We start from the raw sequence: 16,682 nt of genomic DNA, 5'->3' as shown, positions 1-16,682 counted from the left end.
GGTTCCTTGTTTGACTGAGTCCTGGTTTGACTGGTCTCTGGTTTAACTGGTTCCTGGTTTGACTGGTCTCCTGTTTAACTGGTCTCTGGTTTAACTGGTCCCTTGTTTGACTGAGTCCTGGTTTGACTGGTCTCTGGTTTAACTGGTTCCTGGTTTGACTGGTCTCCTGTTTAACTGGTCTCTGGTTTAACTGGTCCCTTGTTTGACTGAGTCCTGGTTTGACTGGTCTCTGGTTTAACTGGTTCCTGGTTTGACTGGTTCCTTGTTTGACTGGTCTCTGGTTTTACTGGTTTGATGTTTAACTGTTGTCAGGTCTGTCTGGTTTCATGCTTTGTATCTATATCATTCTACAGATCAAATGTTGGGGTACACGTGGTCCAGATGATTGATCTGGTTCCACTGGTCCAAAACCGTGGTTCTCACAGCACTCAGTGGTTGCACTGAAGGTTTCATGGCTTACTTTGCTGATTGCTATTCTGTTTGTAATGCGGTCCATATTTACTTTATATTACTATATTCAAAGATTCTCTGGCTTTTAGTGTGACTCTTCTGTAGCACAGAGATCTGGCAGCACAGGGGATATTTCCCACACCTGACTGGTTCTGTTTATGTTGTAGAATTTGTTATATTTTCAATCCACACTAAAACAATTATATTCACACAGAAAGCGTTTGACGTAAGAGATTAAAAGAAGGTTTTGTGAGAGGCGTGTTGTGGAAAAGAACTCCATATGAAGGTTACTGATTGATACACATTGCTTTTTATTGTTGCTCACATTATTGCTTTCTGGTTTGTGGTTTGCCAGTTGTCAGTGAAATGACAACATGGTCGAGGGTTTCTCTGATTAGTTCAAGGTCTGCTTTTTAACTGTGGGAATACTGATACTGCTGTGTGTGTGTGTGTGTGTGTGTGTGTGTGTGTGTGTGTGTGTGTGTGTGTGTGTGTGTGTGTGCGTTACAGACGGCAGGAAGTGAGGTTGTTATTGTGTCTCTCTACATTCTTCAGACTTGAACACACTCTGCACCTGTTTCTTTCTGTCTGAAACACACACACACACACACACATACACACAACAACACATATGTACACACTCACTTAAATACACATACTCCCACAGAGAAACATACACACACAAATCACTGTCTTTCGTCATCAGTTTAACAACATTCAATGGGAAAATATGCCTGCATGACATGACACATAAATCTAAATATTTTCAGCAGGAACAACACAAACATGTGTTTTTTTTTCTGTGCCTCAGTGTGTCTGTGTGTGTCTGTGTGTGCGTGCGTGCACATTTTCTTGTACAGGCTTTGGGTCAATAAATGTGGTTTTATGATCAGAGCACAGACTCAGCTCTCAGAGGGGAACAGGAGGAGGAGGAAGTTTGAGGGGATTTTAGTTTAGCTCTAATGACATCTGCAGACACTGTGTGTGTGTGTGTGTGTGTGCGTGTGTGCATGTGGGTGTGTGCGTATGTGGAAACTGAAGGAATTTGATTCTTAAACTCATGCAAGGTGCATTGTGGGAAAGTATCAATGTCCTTGAGATTGTTTTAGCATTTTGGATATTAGCAGAAGTGTATGCAAGTTTATATGGTGTGTCTGGGTGTGCCTTATTAATACATTGTAAAGTGGTTACGTGCAATTTGATTAAAAGTCTTTATTTCATGATGTGAATTATACTGGGGTGTGTTTGATGCTAATTGCTACATCCAATGTCCAGATTATTTTTTTCTTCCAAAAACACATATGACAACTGTGATAAGGTGGCAGTGGTCCGGCCAGCAACAATATGACAGGTCTTACTGTATAGCACCTTTTCACCATAAATGTAAAGTTTGCCAAATGATTGATCGGCCCCACCTGCAATTCCTCTACTGCCCACTAGTGGGCCTGGGGGTTTTAAGTAGCAGGTAAGCACCTGCTACTTAAAATTATCAGTATTCATCAGTCTTAAAATCAGACTGATGAATACATATATGATAATAAAAACGTTCTCTCTATTAAGTAAAATGTTGTGTTCAACAAAAAACTAAAAAAAAAAACTGCTTGTGTTTTCATGTAGGACTCAGATAATCACATAATTATGATGGGAACAGTTTAATAAGGAAGTGATGTATAATGACATGTTGCCATTTAAGGCTTTAGAAAAAAAAGAAAAGAAACCAATGGCTGTCACATCTCACTGTTAAAGATGTGACAGGTAAATTATTTACAGGAAGGGGAATAGAACACCAGCTGTGCCACTGTGATTTAAAGAACTACAGCTCTTTTCTAAACTGCTGATTCATGCTCTGGGTCCAACCTGTGACGTACAGGTACATTATTTACCAAGACTTACAGCTGAGTGTTTGACAACCCAAACAAATGGCACCTGACACCCTGGGCACCCCGCACTGAGCCGGGATCCAGGTGTGGGCTTGATATTCCAACCCACAGAGTGGACACCGAGCCAGAGTATGATTCATGCTTTTTATCAAACTGATGCTCTTTGCTCATGCTGGTTGTCACGGTCATTGACAACTCAGCTGCCCCCCTTGTTCCATAGGATCAGAGAGGGCCTCACTTCAGTTCACCCCCCCGAAGGGAAGGAAGACATTATCACAGCCGTCCACACATGACCATTTGCTTCTGACTGCAAGTTTGAAAGTTGCAAGAACCTCTCAGATCCCCAGGCCCCCCTCTGTCTACCCACACTGTGTCCTGGATGTCTTTTATTTAACTTAAAAGCACAAGAAAATAACACAACTGGAAAGCGTTTTATTCATTTTTCCTTTACAAGTAAAAGCAGCAAGATTTTAGTGATCTGCAGAAAAACTCAGGAGGTTTTAGTTTGACAGAAAGCATTTTTAGGCTGTTTTCTGTTTTTAATAATTTCTTTTTGGGAGTGTGGGAAGTGAGATGATGTTTTTATAATGCCCCCAAGTCTTTTTTCTTTTATTTCTTCTGTCTGTACTTTATCATGAGATTTCTGTACCACATCTGTGATCCATTCATATGCAAATACTCTAAAGTTAACAAAGCAACCCATGTCTTCTTTTAAGGGGGTCGAGGTAGATTAGGTGTAGCTGTGCAGTGGGTTTTTCATTTTAATTTAAAGCAGTGGGGGAGATGGGGGTGGAGTGGGGGGTGCCTTCAACAGCTGTTCCAGGGTTTGCGTCATGCGGTGCGAGCTAGCGTCATGGCTGAGAGTTCGCACGCTATGCACACACGCACGCACGCACGCGCATAGGCATGCTGTGGGGACCCCCAGTTGAAGGCATGACCAAACACAGACATTGTGTTCTCATGAAGCTGCTGTGTTGCTGAGGAAAGCGTCACCTGGTTTGAGTGATGACGGGCTGCTGGTTCTGCTCGCTCTCTCACATTTTAATGCATTTTTGCGGCATGACGGCTACGACACTGCTGCTGCTGCTGCTGCTGCTGCTGCTGCTGCTGCTGCTGCTGCTGTTCCCCCTTTGAGAGGAGTCGCCCAGAGAATCACTGCTTTGTTCTGCTTTGTTCAAATGCGTGAGAGGGGAGCTGAATATAGATGTGCACTAATTGTTGGGTCTGTTTGGAACTATGTTAAAGTCAATGCATCACAGTGGTGGGCATTATATGTACAATAAATGTGGTAGTTCTAAAGTATAGAGCTTAAAGGAGACATATCATGACTCTTTTCCAAAAAATTAAAATAGTTCCCAGGTGTCTTAAAGACATGTCTGTGACATGCTTTGGTCAAAATCCCCCAAGGATCAAACATCACAGCTCTTTTCATCCTCTCAAAACAGCCCTGTTCACAACAGCTGGTTTCAGTGCCTGTCCCTTTAAATGCAAATGAACCACTGTTTGCCCCGCCCCCTTCTACTGGTACCAGGTAGGGGTGGGGTTATGCAAATTCAAAAACTAGTTACATCACTGGAAGACAACTGAGGGAACAGCTCATAAAACCACATGGATTTCAACCTAGAGAGCCTGAAAATTACTGATTTTTTTGTCAATTCTCACATTTTGGAGGCTGGAAGGTAAGACATGCAAGAGCCTTCAAAAAGTGGTATTTCCACAATATGTCCCCTTTAAGATCAAGTCATATACAGATACATCGAAAGCACTGAGGTTAAATATCATCATATTTTCACAAGATAAAAGAGCATATAGTTTAGTAGCTGATACGCCTACAATGTACAAAAATATCACTTTAAGCTTTAAATATATCTTCTGGAAATTATCTTAAGAATTATTAATATGTCTCTCTTTTTTTCTAACAAACAAATGAACTATTGCAAATGTGTATGTGTACTCGGTAACAGATTTTAATGAGTATTTGGTGACGTTTCCAGAGCAGCCGCCATATTTTCTCCAGTTGGAAAATCAAAAGCAAAGACCAATAGCAGGAAGTGGTGTGTTGACTGTGATTCCTGCTGAGAGGATTGAAGTGCTTTGCTGTTTGTGTTTGGCTGTAAGTTGAGTGAGCACATTCTGAATGATGTGTGTTTCTGTGTTTGTGTTGCAGGTGTACGCTCCATCTGCCAGTACAGCCGACTACAACAGGGACTCACCGGGTTATCCCTCCTCCAAACCTCCCAGTGCTGGCTTCCCAAGCTCATTCTTTATGCCAGGTATACACACACACACAAACACACACACACACACATATCCACATGCACACACACACACAAGGTCTGTCCCTCATCAAAACTCCCACCACTAGATTCCTGAGCTCTTTGTTAATACTGAGTCACAGATGAAATAAACTGGAGGTCCATGAGAAAAAGCTGAAGGATGTCCTTTGATTGAAATCAGCTGAAGACTTGAGTCATACATCTTAATGGATGTTGTAATAGCCTCCCAGATAATGGATTCATCTCATATTACTGTACTTTGTCAGAGATGTTAACATGTTGTTCTCTGTAAACTCTTTGTAAACCGCTGTGGTGAATCCTGCCAGATAACCCTGCTGTCACAACAAACGTACAAGTGCAGCTCAGCTATAGCGCTGAAGCCCTGCTCCTCTGTTTGACAGGAGGTGGAAGCACTGTACTGTACGTTTTCACTAAACCTGTCAGAGGTGATGATGAAACATAGACATCAGACTGATGTCATAACCACTTGACAGAGGTGAAAATGCAGGCTTCAAACTGTTATTTTGACATGAACTGTTTATTTGTTATATTACCTCTGTCTCCCGTTACCTGCACTTAAAGGATAATTACCGTTTTTTTACAATCTGGACCTTATTTCGAGCATAAAATACGATCATTTACTCACCCACATAACTTTGGTGTCATTACGAAATTAGATTCAGCCGAGAGCCGCGTATATCCACATAATGCGAGAACATGGGGCAGCGGAATGCAGCCTCTAAATAACACATTATCCGCCGCGAAACTCGTTCATTTCACCAATATTTTGTTATGATACACTAGTGCTATTCCCCTCTGAGTCCGGGGTTAGCTGTTATCAACATCCGGGGTCTGTAGGTTGACCTACTGACCTCTGACCTGGATGATGTCATCTCCGACCGCTGCCCGGCTCATTCTGATCATAATCATTCCGCTTCGGCATTCGGGTCCATTTTTAGCTCAACTAGCCGGAGCTTTAGTGAGTCCAGGTTGAGGAGAGGAAGCCTGTGGAAGCTGAACTTCATCCAGCTGCTCATTTTGTTCTGTCAGTCAGAAACACTCAGAAACGAACCGTAGCATTAGCAGGAGTAACAAGCTCAGAGATGACATCATCCAGGTCAGAGGTCAGTAGGTCAACCTACAGACCCCGGATGTTGATAACAGCTAACCACGGACTCAGAGGGGAATAGCACTAGCCTATCATAACAAAAATGAAATGAACGAGTTTCTCTGCAGATAATGTGTTATTTAGAGGCTGCATTGCGCTGCCCCGTGTTCTCGCATTATACGGATATACGCGGCTCTCGGCTGGAGCTAATTTCATCTGAACGACTTGTAATGACACCAAAGTTATCTGGGTGAGTAAATTATCGTATTTTATGCTAGAAATAAGGTCCAGATTGTAAAAAACGGTAATAATCCTTTAAATCTATCTTCAGTACTGATGTGCAGGCTTAAAGGTGGTTGAACCCTTAGAGCTTTGTTTCAGATTGTCAGTTTCTTCCAGACTCTCTTTTGCCTCTTACCAGATCATCTGATGTAAACACAGTACACATGGTCTCAGATATCAGATCTGTACAAATCAGTGTTCCTCAGGTTGTGTTAAACAGGTGTTAGGAATCAGGTGTCTCTTTTACTGGATGTTTTCCCTGATTCTTAAAATCAGGTTACTGGCCAAACTGGGTCAGAATACTTACATCTCTCTCCCTGCTCCCTCTTCTCTCTCTCTCTCTCTCTCTCTCTCTCTCTGCGTATCTGTGTTTCTCCCAGATGGCCACAGTGGTGACCCCTGGAGCAGCAGTAGTAGCAGTATGAGCCAACAAGGTTACCATGGCAGCATGCTCGCGGGTGGGAACTCAGCCCACGGCCCCACCCAGAGTTCCTCCTACTGTGGGATTCACCCTCACGACAGACTGGTGAGAAGAGCTGTCAATCATATTGTAATTGTATACCAATACCAGGATCTGCACAGTGTGCAATACTATACATTCTCATCCCTTCCATATGATTTATAGTCATATATTTAATTAAAGGTACACTCACTGGATTTTTGCAAAGCTTATGCAGTCAGTGTATTTTTTGTTACATCAAATTTTGCTAAACAATTCAGGACAGCCCTGAAAATATGCATTTATAACAACTGAAGAGCTAAGAGTTCCAAATCACTTTTTCTTTGCATTTAAGAATCTAAACTCACTTCTTAATTAAGAAGGAGGGAACAATTTGCTTATGTTAAGTGCTTGCTGAAAGTTATGGAATTTAAGTCAGAGATTTATACGCCAAAAACATCTGTTAAATGCGTCAGTGGTCAATTATATATTTAGCACTCTGCAGAATGAATTCAATATGCTGTATTTTTCTGTGTGCTTACAAGACCTGCACATCTGGATACATGAAATCTATAAATTCTTTGCAAATGTAAAGGTGTAAAAAAGGTGATTAGACGTTAATCAGATGTTAAGAGGAGGCTTCAAGTTGATCAGACCTGCTGTTTATTTGGATTCACCTCACTCCATCTGTCTCTGTGCAGAGCTACCCATCGCACTCATCTGCAGATATCAGCTCCAGCCTTCCTCCCATGTCCAGCTTCCACCGAGGGGGAGGGAGCGGAGGTGGAGCCAATCACTATAGCACCGCCTCTTGCACCACCTCCACCAACGGCACAGACAGCATCATGGGTAAGAGACACCTGTGTTTGTTTTTCCTTCAAAGGAGGGAGTTTAAGGAAGGATGAGGTTCCCGTTAAGTTCAAAGACAGAAATAGAAGCAGTGATGATGTTGGGGTGTTTGGTCTGCTGTCAGTCAGCCTGTGGTGGAGCTCATCTCATCAGATGATGTCATTCACTTAGTGACATTCCAGGTTTCCAAGACTCACCTGGAGACGCTGCCTTTCTTTGGAACTAATTGGAGAGAAAAGAGCATTAGACTTTTTCCATTTTTATACTTTTCATGTTTTGTGTTGAGTTTGTGTCCATAATGCACTTGAGATGAAGGCTGGTGGAAGAATAGTGATTTATGAAACTGGTTTGAGGATTTTTTCTTCAAACATGTTAGAAATAACTGAATGAATGTTTATTTTTTTTTTCCTTTGGCACCACCAAGAGGTTGTTGACTCTTTCTGTACAGGTCAATTTTTTTTTTTTTTACAAGACTTTGGTTTATGACCAAATTGAATAATCCTACAGCACTAACATACTTCAATGTGTTGAAGATGGCAGACATGACATGTTAAAAGCATGTCAGTATTGTCATTGCATGTTAGCCTCACATAGCTGTTACCATGGCTGCAGACTCTCAGTCCTGTTAATCCTCTGATGTGAGCTCATATGTTAATGTCAAAGTTGTCTGAATATCTTTAATACGTAGTTGTATTGGAGCTGTAGACTTGACAGTAAAGACTGAGACTTGACCTGGACTTGACTGACACTTGACTCACTTGACCTTTGACCTGTCAGAACAACCAAGTCTGAATTTAAAACCAGAGACCTGAACGACCTTTAGCTTGACTCTGTTTTTTATAGTTTGGACTTTGCCACTGACTTGAGACTTTTTCCCAAAACACCCAGAACAAGCTCTGCGTGTGTAGGTTTTATATCTTTACCTCATTAACCCTCTGAAAGGTGTTACACAGTCAAGGCACCTGATCGCCAGTTTGGCTGCACTTGCTGTTGTGTGTGTGTTTTGCCTCTGGAAGTATGCACAGATGATCGATTCACAGTTATAAATTGAAAGATAACGTAACCAGTCCTTTCCAGTCAGGAGACAGCATTAGCTAGGCCACTATAAACTATATGTATTAACCCTCTCATAACCAGCTGTAGCTGTAAGTAGGTTTCAGTGTTAGAGGAGAAGGCAGGCAGTCACAAACTGAACACAACCAAACTGAGAGAAACACTCAACTTTGACATCATGGACACACACACTGAGACACCCACCCACACACACACACACAGCATGCCATATGGACCCCTTGCTTTGAGTCCCATAGAACAAATAGGACAGCAATAAGAAACAGATTGAAAGTTTGTTTTCCTGGGAAGACATCTCCAACATTCCACAAAGAGATCAGATACACACACACACACACACACACACACCCTCTCTCTCTCTCTCACTCATGAGCAGATGAGTGTAAACACAAGATGAACCTAATAAAAAACATGAAACTGTTGTTTAAATATAAACACATGACAGACATGTGCACACACATGAACACTCAAACGCACCCTCACAGTGTTTACGACTCTTTTTTCTGCCTCAGTCTGGTTTTGCACGAGTAAACAAGTGAGCGAGTCCTTTTTAAAGAGAGCAGCATCTGTGTCAGTATGGAAAACTACCTCCTAAGATCAGTACGCATCACCTCCGTCCATCTATGTGATGACTGTGTTCCACACTCATTGGCTCATAGGCATTCATTATTAGCTCCTATTATAGTTTTCCTTTTGTCTCCCAGGCACATCATTAAAGCAGGAGACTTGCACAGTCAGCTCTCATTGATGTGTAGCAGCTGACACAACATTGTGTGAGCAGTGTGAGGATTTGCTGCTTTTGCTTGTCTTCGATTAGATTTATATCATAGTCCACAAGACTGTTTGAGTCAGTTGTAAATGAATCCACACATACCACAGCCACAGGTCTTTGTAATGAGACTAACAGCAGAAGCTTTACAGAAAGATGACTAAAGGGAACCACCACAATGCAAAGACCCCGAGACCCTCACCAATACAGTTGGTGGGAAGCAGTTGTGGGATTGTGTCCTTGTTATTGCACCAACAACTCCTGCTTATGATTACTCAAATAAAGCAAGATGATGGTATCATACTGGTACTGTATGCAGTCACTAGGTGCGTTTACATTTCCCCTAGAAATGTGCAAAACCTAAATATTGCAATTAAAAACTGGTAATGGAAACGCATTTCGAAAAACATCTCAGCTAAAACATTTAAACGCTCTCATGAGGTGGTTTTTCAGACGTATTGATATAAAAGTGTATCGCAAAAGTGTTATGGAAACACTTGATTTCGGTTTGAGAACATCGCACAGCTGATTAGGGCTGTCCACAAATAGTCGACCAATCGTTAGTCGACCAAAATTTCATTGGTCGATTGGTTGCAGGAAAAAAAACAACAACATTTGGAGCCGTGTCTTGTCAAAATGACGTGAAATCGATGTGACTGAATCATATAGTCTATGGACTGAACTATGAAAGGCTATAGGGCTTTTAATTTGAAGGGCCAGATACAGGAAGTCGCTTAATCGACTAATCGCCCTAAATGATGACTATTGGTCGACCAAGAAAATCTTTGGTTGAGGGCAGCCCTACGGATGATTGAACGTATCCATGAAATTTTGTATCCATACAGTAGTTGGTCTGTGAAATCCTCCCAGAAATCCCTTATCCGTGGCCACTGCCACACATAATATATATAATAAATAATATATGATATATATACATAAGGACTTTGCCTTAGCAATCAAGCGCTGCCTTCGTCTTCTGTTAAAAACAATAACAGCAACAGCTGTAGCGGCAGCTGAGATCGCTGTCCCAACACCATGGAAACGCAAGGTGCTTACAGTACGTCCATCTTCCTCAAAGTGAAGTCTCACGGGACGAGAACTTAAAAGAATTATGGGATATTGCGAGCCTAGACTTTATGAGAGAAACACCTTTCAATGGAAACACCTGCAAATAGCAATTGTACTTTTTTGAAATTTCTGAAGTATCGCTTTTATTTTGCAAAAGCCTGTCATGGAAACACAGCTATTGTGATGTTTCTTAGTGTGTGTTGGGTGGCGTCCACAGAGAGGCTGAAGTTACTGAAGAATATACTAGAGGGTCAGTAGAGTAGTAGAGTCACACAAGCATTTGATTAGAAACACAATACTGACACTGGGTAGTTGCTCCCTGTGCTTTAAAGTAAACACCACCCTGCATGTGCACATTGACATGACTGCATCACATCATTTCTGCAGATTTATCACTCAACCACATCCCGTAAGTGTTCTACAGGGTTTATCTCAGGAGACTGGGGAGGTCACTGAAGTCCATGAGAGGAGTTTGAGACATCTTTAGCTCTCTGACATGGAGCATGATCATGCTGGACGTGGATATGGTCGACTGTGGCCACGAGTCAAACCACCATTGATTGGTATCAAGAGGCCTTCAATTTGCCAAGAATACACACCCACACCATCCCTTACACCACCACCACCACCACCAGCAGCCTGGACTGTTGACACAAGGCTGGTTGGGAGCATGGATCGGTGCCGTCGGTGCCAGACTCCAACCTGACCATCTGCTACCTCAGCAGAAATTCAGATCATCAGACTTTTCCTTCACCAGCCCCTGTGTACTGCAGCTTCAGCTCCTGTTGTTGGCCCACATGGTCTTCTGATGTTCAAGTCCATCTTCCTTAACCTCTTCACACCCACAGTTGTAAGGAGTGGTTATGGTAGCCTCTCTGTTGGGCCGCTCTCCCCAGACCTCCACGTGTGTAAAAAACCAGGAAATCATCCGTTTCAGGAAAAAAAAAAAAACACCCCAACAATCAAAGTTGCTGAGTTCACATTTTCCCTCATTCTGATGTTTGATGTGAACATTAACCAATGTTTCTGTTTGATGTTTCTGTCTGAAGAGATGATGGACACAGACAGAAAAAAAGACACAAAAATCTGTTTCATCCCCCCTGAATGCTGCGCTCCTTTGTGGCTGTAGCTCTCATATATGAAAAAGATTTCCCCTGCATATGTTGTAAATTATGCATCAAGTCCGGGTCCGTGTGTGTGTGTGTCTGTGTACAGTAATCCCTTGGATGGTTTACTAGGCCAGTGGTGTGGCGTGAGTAAGACATGAGGCTTTACCTCCAAAACATATGCTGTCCTGTCTCTCCCCTTCTTCTCTCTCTCTCTCTCTCTCTCCTGTGTACGTCTTTATCTCTAACTGCTTAAACAATCGCAATCCTGCCAGTCTATGTCATGGATTCATTTGCCATGTTATATGTGTGTGTGTATGTCTAAGTCAGTGGTTCCCAACCTGGGGTCCGGGCCGGTCCGGGGGCGTCTGTTCTGAGGTTGTCAAAATTATATTTGTGCATATTGAAATTGTAAAATCCCAATAACACACCTGATTGGATAATTAAAATCATTTATAAAACGGAAAGGTGAAATCCAGCAATCTGATTGGTTGTTAACCGTGCTATAATGAGCATATACCACGGCTACTATGCTAAAGCCTTATCACAGCATAGACTATCACAGCATAGGCTTATCGTATCACTCCGCGTCAGGCACGTATGACCATCATGGATGTATTATGATGACCATGGATGTATTAGTGTATGACTGGTATGAATGGAAGTTGTTGTCATGTATCCATGACAACGGACTGTTGCAGTCCCCCCGGGGAGGGTTAACAATGGTAGAGGGGGTTGAGCAGTGACTTTCACCTGAAAAAAAGCGGAGGAAAAGACGAGATGCAGAGCTAATTTGGAGCTAACGTCTGGAGAGGTGGGACTATTTTTTTTCACAGTGGGGCTGTTTTATTATATAATATATATTTCTGGTTGAATAAAACGACATGAAATTGATTGCGTATCCCTCTTTCATATTGTCATTATTGGTAACCGTTTTATAAAAGCAATATATCACTCCAGTCCATGATATATGCTCATTATACCACGGCTAAGGGGCGTTCTTCGGCCCGACTTAGTCGTGGTATAATGAGCATAGGCCTATATCACAGCCTGTTGTGATATATTGCTTAAATAAGCAAAGACAATAGGAACAAAAACCTACAACCTATCTGCTTATAGGGACGTGATAACAATATGACACAACAAAGGAAAATGGACAGAAAGATAAAATAAAACAAAACAAAATAGAATAAAAAGAATCAGATGAATAATTCAGAATGGATTCAAAATGTATCAACTGTTTTGTTTTTTTTGTATGAAAGTTTGTATCACATTGTTCTTTTTATATGTCTGTGCAGGTAGGGGTTGTGGATGGGGGGGGTGGGGGGCTGGCTTGTCTTCGACAAAAGCGGGGGGGGGGGCTTCAAGGAAAAAAGGTTGGGAACTGCTGGTCTAAGTTGTGAGTGTGAGCATAAATTTTCCATCTGGGATCTGCTATCAGGATGGATGAGCTGTAAGCATGTCAGAGTCTCACTGCCTCCGTGTGTGTGTCTGTGTGTGTCTGTGTGTGTGTGTGTGTGTGTGGGTCTGGGGGAAGGGTTGTGCTCATCTGGTCCTGTTAGGTCACTTCCTTCCTCTCTGGCCTCAGTGCTCTTCAAGTGTGTGAAACAGATTTAGTTGTGTTTAAGTCCTCCAGCCTTTGCACATTCACACACACATGGCATCAGTCAGTTGAAATGTTAAAAATGTTCAGTTTAGATTTAATTCTATTTCTGTTTGTGTCCACATTATTTGAATAAAAGCTGAATGGAAACATCATTTATAAAAAATTTTAAAAAAGCAAACACTCGGGTTGGAGTCATCTCGTTTCAATTGAACTGCAGCAATCTGAGCTGCAGTAAATCTACACCACATATTCAACATGAGAAGCCTGGCTGTATGGAGAGTAGGGATATCATCATTATAGATTTTCTTGGTACGATTATTGTCAGAGAAATAATCACGGTATTACAATTATCACGATTATAATGCATTAATTAATTTCACAACACTATGTATGTGCAAAATCAAATATAGTTTAATTACAATATCTATTAATAAAGGACCAATTATATTCCTCAGGGGAATTAATTGTCTATATATAATTGTCTAATCTATACCAAATGTTTAAGTTTATTTTAATCGTTTTTTTGTTTAGTTTTTTCTTAAAGGCTAGGGAGGCAGCTTTTTTTTGACAGTATTAGGCAAAAACTTACACACTAACCTTGGAGATAATGTAAATGAAGTGATGTGAAAAAAGATCAGACGTCTGCGTCTCCCCTAGGCTCTGTTTTCAGCCTGCAAAGAATCTACCCGTGACGGTTGATTTTGACCAATCACAGAGCAGCAGCCCTTATTCGTATTATTTGGACGTTTTAAAACGTAAGAAAGAGACGTTTTTTCTCTACTCGCTGCTCTGGCTGAGGGGATGAGAACCGTGTGGACTCAACTCAAAGCTTTTTTCTAGATTTCTGCCTCCCTTTCCTTTAATTACAAATGACACGCAAACTTTTAAATTCCTACTGATTCAATGTTACATTAGTTAAATGGACCAGTATCTGTGCATTTACCTTTGCTTTGGCGCACATCTGTCGAGACGGTACCGACATAATTTTTTTTTGAAAGTGACGGTATTTAGGAACCTTTGCGATAAATTAATTGTGGCGTTTAATACCGCGATTAATTGTGAAAACAAGTAATGGTGACATCCCTCGTGGAGAATCCCAACAAGAGCACGTCACCATTCACCATCACTGAGTCACCAGGAGTCAAAGTGTGTCCGGCTAACAACAAGGAGTTTCTGTCCAATTCATAAACAAAAGAATGAGTGTAATTCTTTGCAGATGACATCACAGAGTTCCCCGTCCAGTTTCCTTACAAATCAGAAGTGTCATTTTCCGTTGAACAAATATGTGATTCTGGATTGAGTGTGGCACACGCTGAGGGTTTTACAATAAGGCAGGATAATCTGAGTAATCCACAGCATCCTTATTTACATCAACACATCCCTGTGTGTGTGTGTGTGTGTGTGTGTGTGTCACAGCTAACCGAGCACAGAGCGGAGCAGCCAGCAGCTCTCAGACAGGAGACGCCTTAGGGAAAGCACTCGCATCGGTAAGTACAGCACACACACACACATACACGCACACCAATGCCAACACACATATCTGTGAGACCTGTTCATTCCTTAAATAATGCATAAATGATTTTGTAATTGACATTAGCTTATAGCCAGCTCTGTGCTTTGTCAGATAAAAAAGATTTCTTTTTTTCTGCTCCTTTCAAGACATGGATCTTATGTTTTAATTTTATGGTTGTTGTTTTGCACTTCAAATTAAGTTTCTTTTCTTTCTGTTTTTTGTTTTTTCAGATTTACTCTCCAGACCACACAAACAACAGCTTCTCATCCAATCCCTCCACCCCAGTTGGTTCCCCACCTTCCCTCACAGGTTAGCACACACACACACACACACACACACACACACACACACACACACACACACACACACACACACAGATACGGCATTACCACAAAACAACATTCACAGAAGAAAAGAAGAAAAGCAGAGCTGACTTAAGACTTGGACTGGTCTTTGACTTCTGACGTGAAACCTCTCATCTTCTTACCTGACTCCAGACTGGGACTGACCTGAGACTTGACTTGTTTCAAATGATATGAGACTTTTATGCGAACCTGTCTTGGATGATCTGATTATATGATTTTAGAGTCCAGATGACTTTGAGTCTTGAAGTGAATCTCTAGTGACTTGACTTGATGACTTACAGACAGCTCAAGGAAATGGAAGAGTAAGAAAAAAGTCGCCGTATTCAAGCACAATCACTAGGGGTTAAAATCCTAGAAAGCAAGCAACCAATAGTGTGTCTCCTCTTCATTCTGCTCCTCCTCCTCTTATTTCCACCAATTACTTCTGCTCTGGGCCGATGTTGTAAACTCCACCCGCTCCTCAAAGTAAAAAATGACTTTTCCTAATAATAGTTGTGTCAAATTTGTCTGTAATTGTCAGTGCTACACACACTGTTTGATATTTCTCCGCCACGCCTCGTGACTGATAGCTTTAATTACGAGCACCACTTTGACAAATTGTTCACAAACCTATCCGACTCCGTGAGCACCAGCCCCCTCCCCCTCGTCCTCCTCTCCCCTCATCATTTTAGCAGCCTGGGATATTGCTTGCTAAACCATAATTGGTGTTTATCATTGTGTCAGAGTTACTCCACTTTTTACAAATTAGAAATGAAGCCTATTAGAGTAAACTACATGCAAATTGATATCCAAGGCAAATTCTGCGAGGGTGTTTTACACCGTTGGACTCAGAATAATTTACCCTGCCATTTAATACATATATTTGTATTTGCACATGAATGTACCCAGGTGATTATTCATTAATTATCATATGGAAATGAGCATGTAATATGAATAAAGGAGAGAGGAGAGAAAAGACTGCGAGACAAAATGGGAAGACAATAAAAATGAGAAACATTAGCTAATGAGATGAGATCAGAGTTAGAAGGGAGGGATCAGTGGTGAGGGCAGAGAGGAGGAGAGCAGTGGAAAAGAGGAAGGACAGGAATGAAAGGGCTGAGGACTGACTGTGCTGTCTTAGTTTTTTGTGATTTCTGAACTGTTAACCTGCAAGTTTCAATTATAATATATAATATAGTAAAAAGTAGAAGTATTTCATACATTTTGAGTCATTTTATCATTTATGTTTGCTAATTGGAGAGTGATAATTGATTAGCTTTTCCTCTTGTAATATAAACGACACACTCTGTGTCTAGGAGGATGCAAAACAAATGATGTCTTTGCATTTTGCTTTGAGTTTGTTTTTCAGCAGCATGGTTACACCTAGTCTGGCAACACAAGACCAATTCCAATAGTCTCTCAGTTCATGTTTGATTTCTAAAAGGTGTCAACAACGACAGCAGACCAAGCAGTGACGGATGGAACCAGACCAGAACGTGTGATGTAGTGTGAAGCAGCCAAAGAAAATACTGTTGCCATTTACAGTAATTTAACTCATGCCTTGGTTTTATTGTGATGATATTGACAAAAATGGCTGAGTAACGACACAACGCACACACTCTGACATTCACATCTATAGGTGATTTAAAGTGGCCAATCAACCTATTGTTCATGTTTTTGAACTGTGTGACGTCTTTGATATCTGCGTAATAAAACACAGGTATGACTCTCGATGACTCTCAACAATGGAAATGCCAAGTTAAAAAATAAACTAAATACTACAACAAATTAATATTTTAAACACATAAATATATAAAATTAAGATGGAAAATGCAAATATTTAAAGGGACAATGAGGAGTTTTGGAAAAGCAAAGCTTTTTCACACTACATTTATGAGCCTCCGTGCGCACCGTAAAATTA

General features: G+C 41.3%; 1 protein-coding gene across 11 annotated transcripts in view; it reads left to right on the top strand.

The window, feature by feature from the left end:
- Positions 1–16,682, top strand: part of tcf4 (transcription factor 4) — a 217,779-nt gene that overhangs the window by 177,578 nt on the left and 23,519 nt on the right. For all 11 annotated transcript variants that reach the window (XM_085794234.1, XM_085794230.1, XM_085794229.1 and 8 more), the window contains 5 exons: positions 4,498–4,603; positions 6,377–6,522; positions 7,137–7,284; positions 14,321–14,391; positions 14,648–14,726. In XM_085794234.1, coding sequence (XP_085650360.1) covers positions 4,498–4,603; positions 6,377–6,522; positions 7,137–7,284; positions 14,321–14,391; positions 14,648–14,726 — 550 coding nt within the window. The remainder of the gene's footprint in view (positions 1–4,497; positions 4,604–6,376; positions 6,523–7,136; positions 7,285–14,320; positions 14,392–14,647; positions 14,727–16,682) is intronic.

Source organism: Trachurus japonicus, chromosome 12 (genome assembly GCF_045865225.1).
Source record: "Trachurus japonicus isolate A0001 chromosome 12, Traja_1.0".
Lineage (NCBI taxonomy): Eukaryota > Metazoa > Chordata > Actinopteri > Carangiformes > Carangidae > Trachurus > Trachurus japonicus.
Note: the sequence above shows the minus strand (reverse complement) of the source record. Positions and strands in the feature narration are given on the sequence as shown.